Source organism: Pecten maximus, chromosome 2, assembly GCF_902652985.1.
Source record: "Pecten maximus chromosome 2, xPecMax1.1, whole genome shotgun sequence".
NCBI lineage: Eukaryota > Metazoa > Mollusca > Bivalvia > Pectinida > Pectinidae > Pecten > Pecten maximus.
The window spans coordinates 36,032,184-36,046,540 of NC_047016.1; the positions used below are offsets into that span (position 1 = coordinate 36,032,184).

Below are 14,357 nucleotides of genomic sequence, written 5' to 3' on the forward strand. Positions count from 1 at the left end.
TATGTAGGTGTGTTTCCCAGAATGTTAGTTTGATTCAAATATCATTGCAAAATTCATTTCCCTCTGTTTATTTCAGTAATTGATTTTTGTCTGATTTTCTACATTTTTAACCAATCTCTTAAGGAGTTAACAATTGAAACTATACAAGATAATCATTAGTCAAAAAGACAGAGTTTTATCATAAATATTCAACAATCATTATTCTTGATTTTGCTTCTTATTTTGATAGTAGCATGTGTAATGTTGGAAGGAAGTGATTTCAGTCAATTTTAGCAAATCTTTCTTTTCAGCGTCACAGAAAGGGAAAAGAAAGATCTGAAATATAAGAAAAAAGTATTGGAGATAGCTAAAGACCATCGCCGAGCTGGAGAAATAGAAAAAGTTATCCGGTACCATATGCCAAAGGAAGATGAAAAACCATCGGAACGTTATGAGGAAGATGTCCTTGAGAAGGGGCTTAACTCTGAACAACAGCGCTGGGAAGAGGATCATCTCGGGGCAGCAATAATGAAATTTGGAGCTCGTGATGCCAAACAACGAGCAAAGGAAAAACAAAAAACCAAAGATTATGACTTCATCATGGATGAAGAGATAGAATTTGTGCAGGCACTACAGATGCCAGGAAGTAAGAAAAACAAGGTAATTTTGGGTGTACATTGTTATACAGGTCCTCATAGAAACTAAACTCAAGATAAGCAGTGTCGGATACAAAGTTGGTAATGTTTGGAAAAATGAAGAAAGTTTTCTCACTAGAATGAATTGGTTTATGAGTGTCTTGTTATTCCCATGCAGCAAAGTTACGGGCAGTTTACTGCATTAAATGGGACCATAAACTGTCTGAAAATGAAAGTTTGTCCAAGTAAATTAGTAATGCTCCTTTCTTCCTTTGTTATGAATTTAAGTCCACATGATAAATATACATGAAGAAGTTAGTTATCCACTGACAGTAAGTTTTCTTTTTGAAATGTTTTTCCTGGTAGTAATTGTTTTTTTCATGATTTCCATACATAAAATGTTTTCATGTTTTCATATTTTCATGTGGGAGTGGGGGTATGGTAATAAGTATGTATTTGTTATTCTTAGACTAGATCATTCATATTAGTCTTTTGGTTAATACTATTTCCAGACAAATCTGATTGGCACAAGAAGTGTTCAATAACAAAACCTGGCTTTGAGTTGGTCAAAGATGAATGTAATGAATTGAAAAAAATTAAAGATATGTAGATTTATGTTTTATAAATTTAATTTAAGTTCTTCAAATTTGATTACATGATGTCAGATCTATATTTCAGAAATATTCAGAAACATTTTAAAAACTCATTTTACTGAAAGTCAACCGTCATTAGGTATTAATCTAACCCATCTAAATTGCATCAAATGTCACTTTTCATTCTCCATTGTAATTTTGTATTTAGGACAAAGAGCCAGAACTGTCTGATGCGGAGAGGAAGAAGATGACAATAGAAGAGTGTAAGCGAAGTCTTCCAGTGTTTCCCTTCAAACAAGATCTGTTGGACGCTATAGAGGAGCACCAGGTCCTCATTATAGAGGGAGAGACGGGCTCCGGGAAAACAACACAAATTCCACAGTACCTACATGAAGGGGTGAGTTAAAAAGTGGGTGGTAGTCTTACATAACCACAGGTTCTATCTGTTTTAGTGGTGGTGGTGGTGGTGGTGGTGGTCACATTTGATATAATTACATTGGTTTATGATGATATATAAGGGGTGAATAGCATGAGTGATCTAGCAGGTAATAGACTTCAGCAGTAAATTATATCATATCCCCCGTCACTCAAGTAAACATATGTGTATGCAGAGTTAATAAATTAACAGTAGTAAACCATACCCAGAGTACCTACTCGATAACAACACAAAGTCCTTCATTACCTAACAGAGTGAGTTATTATAGAATGGTTCAGTCAAACCATCCACATAACTGGAGCATGAGGGACAAAATCATTATTAATATATTGATGAGTGAATGTAGTGGGAGAAGTGCTCTGACAGAAAAGACCACACAAATATTGAAGTGCTTAAAATTGGAGATTACATGCTTTGACACCTCTAGGTATTTAGTGATGGGGAAAGTCCCCTATACAGCTATACATATTAGGGACAGTGTTCGAAAGTGAAGGTGGTTCAATGGCCAGAGGCTATTGAAAACCTAGTAGGTCTATGTAAAATTTCAAAGTGTTGGCCCCATTGGCTATGAAAAGTTTGAGTCCTGACATACATTACAATTCATGTAAACAACATTCCAATATTTTCTAACAAATGATCATATGAAATCGGAGCTTACATTCAGTAGAGTTTGTTTTACCCAATGATAATTTACTTCATGATGCAAGTGTTTGCATGACAGTTATGCTACTTTCAACAATATGTTTACAAAATGGGTCTATGTAAAAATGACTTGGGCTATGGGATTTCAATTTTCTGTAGACATATTGTCTAAGGAATTTGCATATATACTTTCATACACTGTAGGGATAACCAATCTATGCAGTGTTTACGAAATAAGGCAGAGGGCTGAAAAGATGTAAATCCACAAAATTTCTCTTTTGACTAATAGTAGTGAATAATAGGATCAATTTTGCCTAGTTGTAATTGATGTTACAGTATGGGATTCACATCCTGGTCGCAGCACCAATTTAAAGTCAATAAGGGATAAAAGCCTGTGATATTATGTATAACTTATCTGGCATTACATTTACCTTTATACAGGGGTTCACAAGGAATGGCATGAAAATTGGCTGTACACAGCCCCGACGAGTGGCAGCTATGTCAGTGGCAGCTCGTGTGGCAGAGGAAATGGGCAAAAAACTGGGAAATGAGGTACGGAAAATTAAAACGCCTGAAGAGTTGTTATTTGTTTTTGCTAACATGTAAACCAGTTTAGCAAACAAGTACTGTACATTAGATAAAGATCATAGTGTGTTTGATTCATGCATAAGATTTCTACATAATTAAAAACCACACCCATTATCACTTAATGAATAATAAAACCATTAGACTTATTTAAATTTCAAAAAAAAAAGAAAATTCGTAATTCTTGGATCTCATGCTAATTTTTCTATGAGGGAGGGAGTTACTTTTTGTTTTCATTTTTATTGTTGAAGAAAAAACTGATTACGACATTATTTTTTTTTTTTTTTTTTTTCAAACTAATCATTACCAATTTTCATAAACCACTTCAAAATGTGGGAAACAATGATTTATCAGTGTCCAATGACTAGTTGTAGGCACAAAACATTGATTATTCATAGTTATTGATAATGGTTTTAATTCAAATGAGTTGTCATGTTAATCTACACCAATAATTATTACTTTTTATATCAGTTGATTTTTCAGGTGAGTTGTACAGTATTACTGGGTATTGATAATCTTTTTTTTAATTTAAGGTTGGATACAGTATCCGATTTGAGGACTGTACCTCAGACAGAACTATCATTAAGTACATGACAGATGGTATGTTACTGAGAGAATTCCTGGGAGAGCCCGATTTAGCCAGTTACAGGTAGGTTTATATAGAATACTGTATATCTGCTGTCATGGGATGTAGAATTATTTCAATTCTATAGACATAAAAGTTATATAATGTTAGAATATTTGATGTAATATTTTTGTTCCTGGTATATATTTGGTTACTTTTATAGTAATGTATTCATAAAAAGAAAATAAAGAATATATCATAAAGAAAATATTCTTAATTGTTTATGTCATTGTCTTGACCTCACCAAGTAATTTTAGGGTGAAAAAGAATCTGAAATTATCACCGCTGTTACTCTTCAATGTACATCAACTTTATGTAAAAATTATGTAATTTTGCTTATAGATACTGTTGATGCCAAATAATCAGTGTACTGTGAAACCTCATTTTACTGACCACCGACTTTAACAACATCCAATGACATCTGACCATATCCACAGCTACACGCTCCATTGTCATTGATCTTTACAGCCACACTGTGATATCAGATACATTGGTTTGGTCCTATATGCAGTGTCGGTAAAGTCAGGTTTCACTGTTATTGTATTAGCTGTAACTGTATTAACTGTAACTGTACTAGTTGTAACTGTACTAGCTGTAACTGTATTAGCTGTAACTGTACTACTTGTAACTGTATTAGCTGTAACTGTATTAGCTGTAACTGTACTAGTTGTAACTGTATTAGCTGTAACTGTACTAGCTGTAACTGTACTAGTTGTAACTGTATTAGGTGTAAATGCATTAGCTTTAACTGTACCAGCTGTAACTGTACTAGTTGTAACTGTACTAGTTGTAACTGTACTAGCTGTAACTGTATTACCTGTAACTGTACTAGTTGTAACTGTATTAGCTGTAACTGTACTAGCTGTAACTGTATTAGCTGTAACTGTACTAGCTGTAACTGTACTAGTTGTAACTGTATTAGCTGTAACTGTATTAGCTGTAACTGTACTAGTTGTAACTGTACTAGTTGTAACTGTACTAGTTGTAACTGTACTAGTTGTAACTGTATTAGTTGTAACTGTATTAGCTGTAACTGTACTAGTTGTAACTGTATTAGTTGTAACTGTATTAGCTGTAACTGTACTAGCTGTAACTGTACTAGTTGTAACTGTATTAGCTGTAACTGTATTAGCTGTAACTGTACTAGTTGTAACTGTACTAGTTGTAACTGTATTAGCTGTAACTGTATTAGCTGTAACTGTACTAGTTGTAACTGTACTAGTTGTAACTGTATTAGCTGTAACTGTACTAGCTGTAACTGTATTAGCTGTAACTGTATTAGCTGTAACTGTACTAGTTGTAACTGTATTAACTGTAACTGTACTAGTTGTAACTGTACTAGTTGTAACTGTACTAGTTGTAACTGTACTAGTTGTAACTGTACTAGTTGTAACTGTATTAGCTGTAACTGTATTAGCTGTAACTGTACTAGTTGTAACTGTATTAGCTGTAACTGTATTAGCTGTAACTGTACTAGTTGTAACTGTACTAGTTGTAACTGTATTAGCTGTAACTGTACTTGCTGTAACTGTATTAGCTGTAACTGTACTAGTTGTAACTGTATTAACTGTAACTGTACTAGTTGTAACTGTATTACATGTAACTGTACTAGCTGTAACTGTACTTGGTGTAACTGTATTAGCTGTAACTGTATTAGCTGTAACTGTACTAGTTGTAACTGTATTAGCTGTAACTGTATTAGCTGTAACTGTACTAGTTGTAACTGTACTAGTTGTAACTGTATTAGCTGTAACTGTACTTGCTGTAACTGTATTAGCTGTAACTGTACTAGTTGTAACTGTATTAACTGTAACTGTACTAGTTGTAACTGTATTAACTGTAACTGTACTAGCTGTAACTGTACTTGGTGTAACTGTATTAGCTGTAACTGTATTAGCTGTAACTATATTAGCTCTAACTGTATTAGCTCTAACTATATTAGCTGTAACTGCCTCATACAACAGTTTCATCCTTCTACATGTAGGACTCAGTGATGCTATTGCTTCTTCATTTTGTGGGTGGGGAAGGAGAGTATTGATGACTTGCAGCAATTAATGATATTGAAATGGCGTTTTTACCTTTCAGTGTGATGATAATTGATGAGGCTCACGAGCGTACACTACATACAGATGTCTTGTTCGGACTAGTCAAAGACATCTCTCGCTTCAGACCAGACCTCAAACTCCTAATATCTAGTGCCACACTGGATGCAGAGAAGTTCTCAGAGGTAAACAATATATTAGTGGCAACTCGATATACCTCTGTAGTCGGTAACATGTAGGAAAAAAATAACATTGGAAGAAGCATGAAACCTACATGTCAAAATCTTTTGAAAAACAATAATCTTGCTTTCATATTACACCAGCTTTAAGAGGAATATCACTTCCACTGTACAAAGATTTTTAAATCAACTGCAATAGATATTTCCACATAAATATATAATGGAATATATATTATTATACATAATAATAAAAGTTATAGCATTTTCTTTAATACATTGTGGACACCTTGCAGTTTTTCGATGAAGCCCCCATCTTCCGAATCCCTGGTCGTCGTTTCCCTGTGGATATCTATTACACCAAGGCTCCAGAGGCTGACTACCTTGATGCTGCTGTGGTGTCTGTGCTCCAGATCCATGTTACACAACCTGATGGTGACATCCTGGTATTCCTCACAGGTCAGGAGGAGATTGAGTCGTGTAACGAGATGTTACAGGTACGTTAACAAGATGTTACAGGTATTTAAATAAGATGTTACTACAAGTATTCAAATAAGATGTTACAGGTATGTTAACGAGATGTTACAGGTACGTTAACAAGATGTTACAGGTATTTAAATAAGATGTTACTACAAGTATTCAAATAAGATGTTACAGGTATGTTAACGAGATGTTACAGGTATGTTAACAAGATGTTACAGGTATTCAAACAAGATGTTACAGGTACATTAACGAGATGTAAAGGGACATTAACGAGATGTTACAGGTACATTAACAAGATGTTAAGGAACATTAACAAGATGTTAAGGTACATTAACGAGATACTACAGGTACATTAACAAGATGTTAAGGAACATTAACAAGATGTTACAGGTATTTAAAAGAGATGTTACGATATGTATGTATGTTACAGGTGCTCTGGATTGATATTCAAACAAGATATCACATAGCAGTAAGGTATTTGAAAGACCATGTCATTAAGATTTTTCTGCACAGCAAGATGAAGATGATGATATTTGTGTGTTACAGGAGAGAACCAAGAAACTGGGTAGTAAGATAAAGGAACTAATAATCTTACCTATCTACGCCAATCTTCCATCTGACATGCAGGCCAAGATCTTCGAGCCTACACCTCCAGGAGCCAGGAAAGTGAGTAGAACATGTTTAGTGTGATGGCAAAAATAGATACTAAATCCTTTTTGTATAATCATATGGTGTGTGTATTATAGCTTCCTAACAACACTACTATAACAGCACTTTGGTTCCGGATTACCAGTACAAATAGTTTACAATGAGAAGAAGACAAGAAAATGCATTTAGAAGACAAAAAAGAATGTTCATACATTTAAAAATTGATTACCAGGCAATTGGAAAACAAATAATAACGTTTAATTAATTTTGAAATATTTTAAAAGCGAAGTCAATGTGATATACATTTGTTATCATCTAATTAAACGTCATATGTCTACAACAGGTTGTCATAGCTACTAACATAGCAGAAACATCGCTGACCATCGACGGCATCAAGTATGTCATAGATCCTGGCTTCTGTAAGCAGAATAGCTACAACGCAAGGACAGGCATGGAGTCACTTATCGTCACACCCATATCTAAGGTAAATATAATCTCACGTTTGTATCACATAATATCTAGTCACACCTGTATTGTTTGTATCACAGTTGATATCTAGTCACACCTCTATCGTTTGTATCACATGATATCTAGTCACACCTGTATTGTTTGTATCACAGTTGATATCTAGTCACACCTCTATCGTTTGTATCACAGTTGATATCTAGTCACACCTGTATCATTTGTATCACATGGGATATCTAGTCACACCTGTATTGTTTGTATTACAGGTGATATATAGTCACACCTGTATCGTTTGTATTACAGGTGATATCTAGTCACACCTGTCACGTTTGTATCACATGGGATATCTAGTCACACCTGTATCGTTTGTATCACAGGTGATATCTAGTCACACCTGTATTGTTTGTATTACAGGTGATATCTAGTCACACCTGTATCGTTCGTATTTCAGGGGATATCTAGTCGCACCTGTATTGTTTGTATCACAGATGATATCTAGTCACACCTGTATCGTTTGTATTACAGGTGATATCTAGTCACACCTGTCATGTTTATATTACAGGTGATATCTAGTCACACCTGTATCGTTTGTATTACAGGTGATATCTAGTCACACCTGTCATGTTTATATTACAGGTGATATCTAGTCACACCTGTATTGTTAGTATAACAGGTGATATCTAGTCACACCTGTATGGTTCGTATTACAGGTGATATCTAGTCACACCTGTATGGTTCGTATTACAGGTGATATCTAGTCACACCTGTCACGTTTGTATCACATGGGATATCTAGTCACACCTGTATCATTTGTATCACAGGTGATATCTAGTCACACCTGTATGGTTCGTATTACAGGTGATATCTAGTCACACCTGTCACGTTTGTATGACAGGTGATATCTAGTCACACCTGTCACGTTTGTATTGCATGGGATATCTAGTCACACCTGTATCGTTCGTATTACAGGTGATATCTAGTCACACCTGTATCGTTCGTATTACAGGTGATATCTAGTCACACCTGTATCGTTCGTATTACAGGTGATATCTAGTCACACCTGTATCGTTCGTATTACAGGTGATATCTAGTCACACCTGTATCGTTTGTATTACAGGTGATATCTAGTTACACCTGTATCAAAGATTCAAGCTTTATTATACGCATATTAAAACTTGATGGGAGTATTATTGGGTGATGTTAATGTTTATCCATCCTTTTTAGCTGCTGTAAATTCTTTTTGTCCAAAGATCTCTCCGGAATTTACATCCAGTCACTTTCAAACTTCGGTCTTTAGGGTTTATAATCATGCTATATAGTTGTGCTTTCCTGTGCAGGATTTTCATCTAGTTCTTTTTGGTTCAGCATTTTAATTTTATCCCGGGGTCTGGTTTGGTTTTCACCTGATCTCTGTTATTTCATACACAGCCAGTTTTCATTATTAGCTCTGTCATTCTAACTGAAATTTCTCAATTTTATAACCCAGGCCTCTGCGAACCAGAGAGCTGGACGTGCAGGAAGAGTATCAGCGGGGAAATGTTTTCGTCTGTACACTGCCTGGGCCTACAAGAATGAACTTGAAGATAACACAATACCGGAGATCCAACGAACTAACCTAGGTAATGTGGTCCTCATGCTCAAATCACTCGGCATCAATGACCTCATCCACTTTGACTTCATGGATCCTCCTCCACATGAGACCCTTGTCCTGGCTCTGGAACAGTTGTATGCTCTTGGAGCTCTGAACCATCGTGGGGAACTAACCAAACTGGGACGCCGCATGGCAGAGTTCCCTGTCGACCCGATGATGTCAAAGTCTATACTGGCATCAGAGCAGTAAGTTTTTTTCTAATTCAAGGTTACAAATTTTTCAAAATTACATGTAGTTGTTTTCCGAAGTTATTCTGTTCTTGAAGTTTTCTTAACAAATATATACACTATCTTTTAGATTCTAGATGTAAATTATAAACCTAACTTGTTAAATGTCCATAATTGAAAAATGACAGATGTAATAAACATATGTATACATGTAGTTGAATTCGAGAAATGATGACCACAGTTTTAAAGATTCAAAACTTATGTTTTTTTGTCTTAGAAATACACAAGTGTAGTTATTAAGTCAAATTTTGTAATTTTAATAATTTCATCCCTGATTACATTACTAATTGAAGCAGCCTCTTTGACTACTAATCCTGGTATTTCATCATAACGATGTTATACTGCTGAGGTGATAACTAAACTTTACTGCTTGTTTCAGATATAAATGCTCAAAGGAGATTCTGACAATTTGTGCTATGTTGTCAGTCAATAACTCCATATTCTACCGTCCCAAGGACAAGGTTGTCCATGCTGACACAGCTAGACAGAACTTTTTCCGTCCTGGTGGTGACCACCTGACACTATTAAATGTGTATGACCAATGGGAGGAGACCTCCCACTCCACACAGTGGTGCTATGAGAACTTCATCCAGCACCGGTCAATGAAGCGAGCTCGGGATGTCCGTGACCAGCTAGAGGGCTTAATGGAAAGGGTGGAGATTGAAATGAACACTAACCCTGGTGACACAATAGCTCTCCGAAAGGTCTGTAACTTAACATCAGAAACAGCTAATGAGTCTTTCATTTTGAGATTTAGAATATATTTATAATAGGAATTTTAAAACAAATTTTGAAAATCAGGTGAATATATTTATGGAAAGGAAACCAAATCATGTCTCTTATGTGTTTAAGATTTTCACTCTTAAAAGTTTTATAAGGGCATGTTCAGTGCATAAGATAAAGATATTGAAAATTGGAAACAATTGTTTGGTAAAATTAAGTATTGAAAATTGGAAACAATTGTTTGCTAAAACATTGTAAATTATATCCTCTAAATGAAGCTTGATGTGCATAATGATACTTACCCTATATAAAATATATACTGTTAAACTTTTTACTCTATATAAAATATATACTGTGTAACTTTTTACCCTATATAAAATATATATTTTATTACGTTTACCCTATATAAAATATATACTGTGTGACTTTGACAGGCCATTACTGCTGGATTTTTCTACCACACTGCCCGGCTTGGCAAGGGAGGTAACTACAGGACAGTGAAGCATCAACAGACTGTCATGGTCCACCCTAACAGTAGCCTTTTTGAGGATCGACCCCGCTGGCTAATCTACCACGAGCTGGTATTTACTACTAAGGAGTTTATGAGACAGGTAAACCACTAACAGACTATACTCCTTAACAGGACTTCCAATCAATATTTTACAATTTAGCAATTTCAGAAATTGAGTTAAAATCTGAAAGGTCAAAATTTGTCACATGGACCTGTGCTTGTATATAAGAGTCAAAATCAATAATGGGAATTAAAAAGTATGCATATATGAAATTTCAATGGGTCAGTATAAGTCCTGTTTTAATCCTGATTTAGCTGTAATAATATTAGGTACTTTTAGTAGTGAAGAAAGATTCTTAAGTGTAGGTTAGAGATGTTCTGTTTTGTTGAACTGATATTAGAATAGAAGTATTTAATTCAAACAATGTCTTTTTATGCCAAGCCATAAAATGGGGGGGGGGGGGGGGGGGGGGGGCCGTATGGCAATAGCTATGTCCCGTCCCACCCCGTTCCGTCCCATCCTGTCACATCCAGATTCAATTTTGACACCTAGTAACTTCATTATTTGACAGATGTTCATCAAACTTTACATAGTGGTCAAGTATGAGTAAACTTTTGACATTGTTGTATTTCAGGATTGTATTTCAGGATTCCAAGGCCAAGGTCACTTACTAAATATAGAAAATAATCAAAAATTTTAACTCCCAGTAACTAAAACTTTAAAGCAAAGGTTGATTATGAGTATACTTCTGATGATGTTGTGTAGTTGTGTATCAAGTGGCAGCGGGGATGCCCCATTTATGCCTTACAGACATTTTCTAGTCTAAATCTAGCATTTTATTCAGATTGAGGTTTTGAACATGTGGGTAGTTGTTTACGGATATGATTTCATGTATTTCAAAACACAGCAGATATATACTTAGATGTTTTCAAATACAGCAATATATCAGTATCAAAAGGCTTTGTTACTAAACAAGCATTGTTTGTTTCAGGTGATAGAGATAGAGAACTCCTGGCTTCTGGAGGTTGCACCTCACTACTACAAGTCTAAAGAACTGGACGACACCTCAAAACGGAAAATGCCCAAAAATACTGGGAAAGCTCGGGATGACGTTACACGACAATATTGATCTACAAAGTAGATTATTTCTGCAACCTTGTTGGTCACCTGTTTGCCTTAACTTTTAAACTGCAGATTACTGGTAATAAGACTGTTAGCTTGTGACAAACAGAATCTGTTGTGTGATAGATCATGGTGATAGAACCTGTTGGAGTTTATCAGTTGGATTAATGAATCGTGAGGATGACACCATGCTAAATATACTAAGTGTTAATTTTATATAACAACTTAATACTTACTGCTAATTTCATTTAACAATCAAGTACTATCTTTCCTGAATGTAAGATTGTGTCATATTGTTCATAATGAAGAAAAAACCAGTCACTTAGATTGCCTGAATAGAAAGATATTTTGACGATAGATTGCCTGAATAGAAAGATATTTTGACGATGACAAGGTTTGGGTTATTCCTGTAAGCTTCTCTCTTATGCTCCTATTCATGTATTTCTAATGAGATTTGAGTATTTAGCTCTCTAAATACTTGGGAATGACACCCTCAGAAAGAGTTGCCTCCCTTCCATATGTCTTACCAGTGAGAATAGTATGGTCCGGAACTTTAAAGCAGTACTCCTATGGGCAACTACTCTTGAACCAAACAGATAAGGTTAATATATTTCTTATACACACAGGTACACTTAGGTATTTCTTTTCTGGCAACTATGGTAATGTCATCAATTGTGTTAAACTCAAAGTTGTTCTGTAAATTGCTGTTAACACAAAGTTGTTCTGTAAATTGCTGTTAACACAAAGTTGTTCTGTAAATTGCTGTTAACACTGAACCTGATTTTTTCCTAATACGTAATCAAGAGCATCTCAGCATTGTTTCAATTAGGACATGTTGCTTTAATTATTATTTGATACTTTACAGTTATAACTGGACTCTACATTACCTCAGTGTTAAGCACAGGTTCTCTCTAGAAGTACATGTGCTGTCTTGACCAAAATTTGTTACAGGTTTAATTTATTGTTTACACGACTCATACTGCTTAGTTTGTTCTCACTGACTGTAGCCCATGTTTGGACAGCATCAAGTAAACCTGGAATATACTTTATGCATGACAATCCCAACAAATATTTCATATCCTGAAGTACACCTACAATTTACTGTTAATTAGACTATGTTAGTTTATTGTACAACGGTAAAGTGTTGCTATTTTTTTAGCTCAATATATATGGAGAAGTGGGAATTCTACATGTATTTCTCTGTATTTATATCAAATTGTCACATTAACGAGGATTTAGAACAATTATTTTTCTTCAGCAAATAATCAGCTAGTGATTTTCGCACAGTAAAACATACTTCGGCTATTGTTAAAGGGTTCTCAGGTTTTACTGTACATTAAATGGAACTGTGTCACAGGGAGTGTGAATTTTACTGAAAATAGTTTGTTAAGTTGTGTGATTTGTGAGATTGACAATGTACATTGTGTGATAGGATGGCTGTATGTTAAGTGCTATAGAGACGTGTATGCTGGCCGTACCCAGATGTAAATATCATGTGTCTCATCATCATTCACCAAACAATTAAAGTATAGATAAATAAATGAAACCAACTACACATTGTAAAGTCTTTCTTTTACGAAAGGGCGTCCATTTTGAAAACCTTTCCCAGTTAGTTTGTTAAATTAATCACCTTCAGCAGTTACCGGTGTTGAACAGAAGGTATCTCAGAAACTAGAGATGATAAAGAGGGTAATGTATTATGTATTTACTTTCTTTCACACCACAGCTTATTTGATTGGTGCTTCATGCATACTACAAGCCATCCCCAGCTACTGTATACTCTATACACAGGTACACATTACAAAGCAGGGAAGAGTCTTATTTGGTGTGTGTGTGTGGGGGGGGGGCACACTAGTGTTTATATCTTATCTTATTAGGTATGTACACAAGGACTCCATATACTGTATATTTGGTAATATTGGGGGGGGGTTACATTTTACTGTTATCACTGTCATTAAATATAGCAGAAAAATAAACACCCAGCGAATATTCATTTGCAACAAATGTATAGAATTGTTTACTGCAGAATGTTTAGGAGGCGAGATTGTGTGAAATTCTTGAACTAGGTCTGACTGGGACAATCACAAAATATTAGCCTTGTGAAATTGAACAGCTACACTCTACCCAATAAGACCCTTCCATACAACGTAATGTGTGCCTATATGCTCTCTCTATATACAGCTTTTCAAAAAATAACCAAGTGATGATATATGTTGGTGTTCCTGGACAACCTACATGTATGCCAAGTTGGAATGGATATCTTTACCTAAAGTCATACCTAATCCTGCCATACACAGGATTTCAAGCAATGCAGTGTGGTGAAGACCACAAAGAAGTTTGAATTCGACACCATGACCTCATTGGGAGATATTCAATTTTTTTTTTTTTTTTTTTTTCGACAGTGAGTTAAGACACGTTACTGGCTTGATGATATACCTGGTGGTTTGGTATAGCTACTACCCTAGTTCTCCTTTTGATGATGATGTTTGACCTGGATTTTCATGACAGGTGATGTGGATGCAGCAGAATACTTTCAACCTTCCAGAACACCCAAGTCTAACTCTCCTTGTCCACGTTAGTCGCCTCCTGTGAACCATTTTATGGGGCAATGTTCTTGGATTACCAATGTCCCCAAAACAGAGGGAAGTCACAGGTGACACCTAGCATTTGGTCGGGAGGGGGGGATTGCACAATTACATGTTGTCACCACTTACGACATGCAGCCTCTCAAGAACCAGCTGGCATATTCTTCCCAATAATACTCTGGATAGACATATACATAGAGAGTAAATGTTTGGATAAGTATAATTATT

General features: G+C 35.4%; 1 protein-coding gene across 1 annotated transcript; it reads left to right on the forward strand.

Annotated features, from left to right (window-relative positions):
* Positions 1-290: 290 nt before the first annotated feature.
* LOC117321915 (pre-mRNA-splicing factor ATP-dependent RNA helicase DHX16-like) lies at positions 291-13,102 on the forward strand (the record flags this gene model as incomplete). Its single annotated transcript, XM_033876540.1, is given in 12 exon segments — positions 291-639; positions 1,416-1,604; positions 2,727-2,837; positions 3,404-3,519; positions 5,581-5,722; positions 6,010-6,210; positions 6,743-6,862; positions 7,188-7,328; positions 8,796-9,145; positions 9,567-9,891; positions 10,345-10,521; positions 11,414-13,102. Coding segments are annotated over 12 exon segments (2,359 nt in total), but the record flags the coding sequence as incomplete, so codon positions are not given.
* Between the last annotated feature and the right edge of the window lie 1,255 nt (positions 13,103-14,357).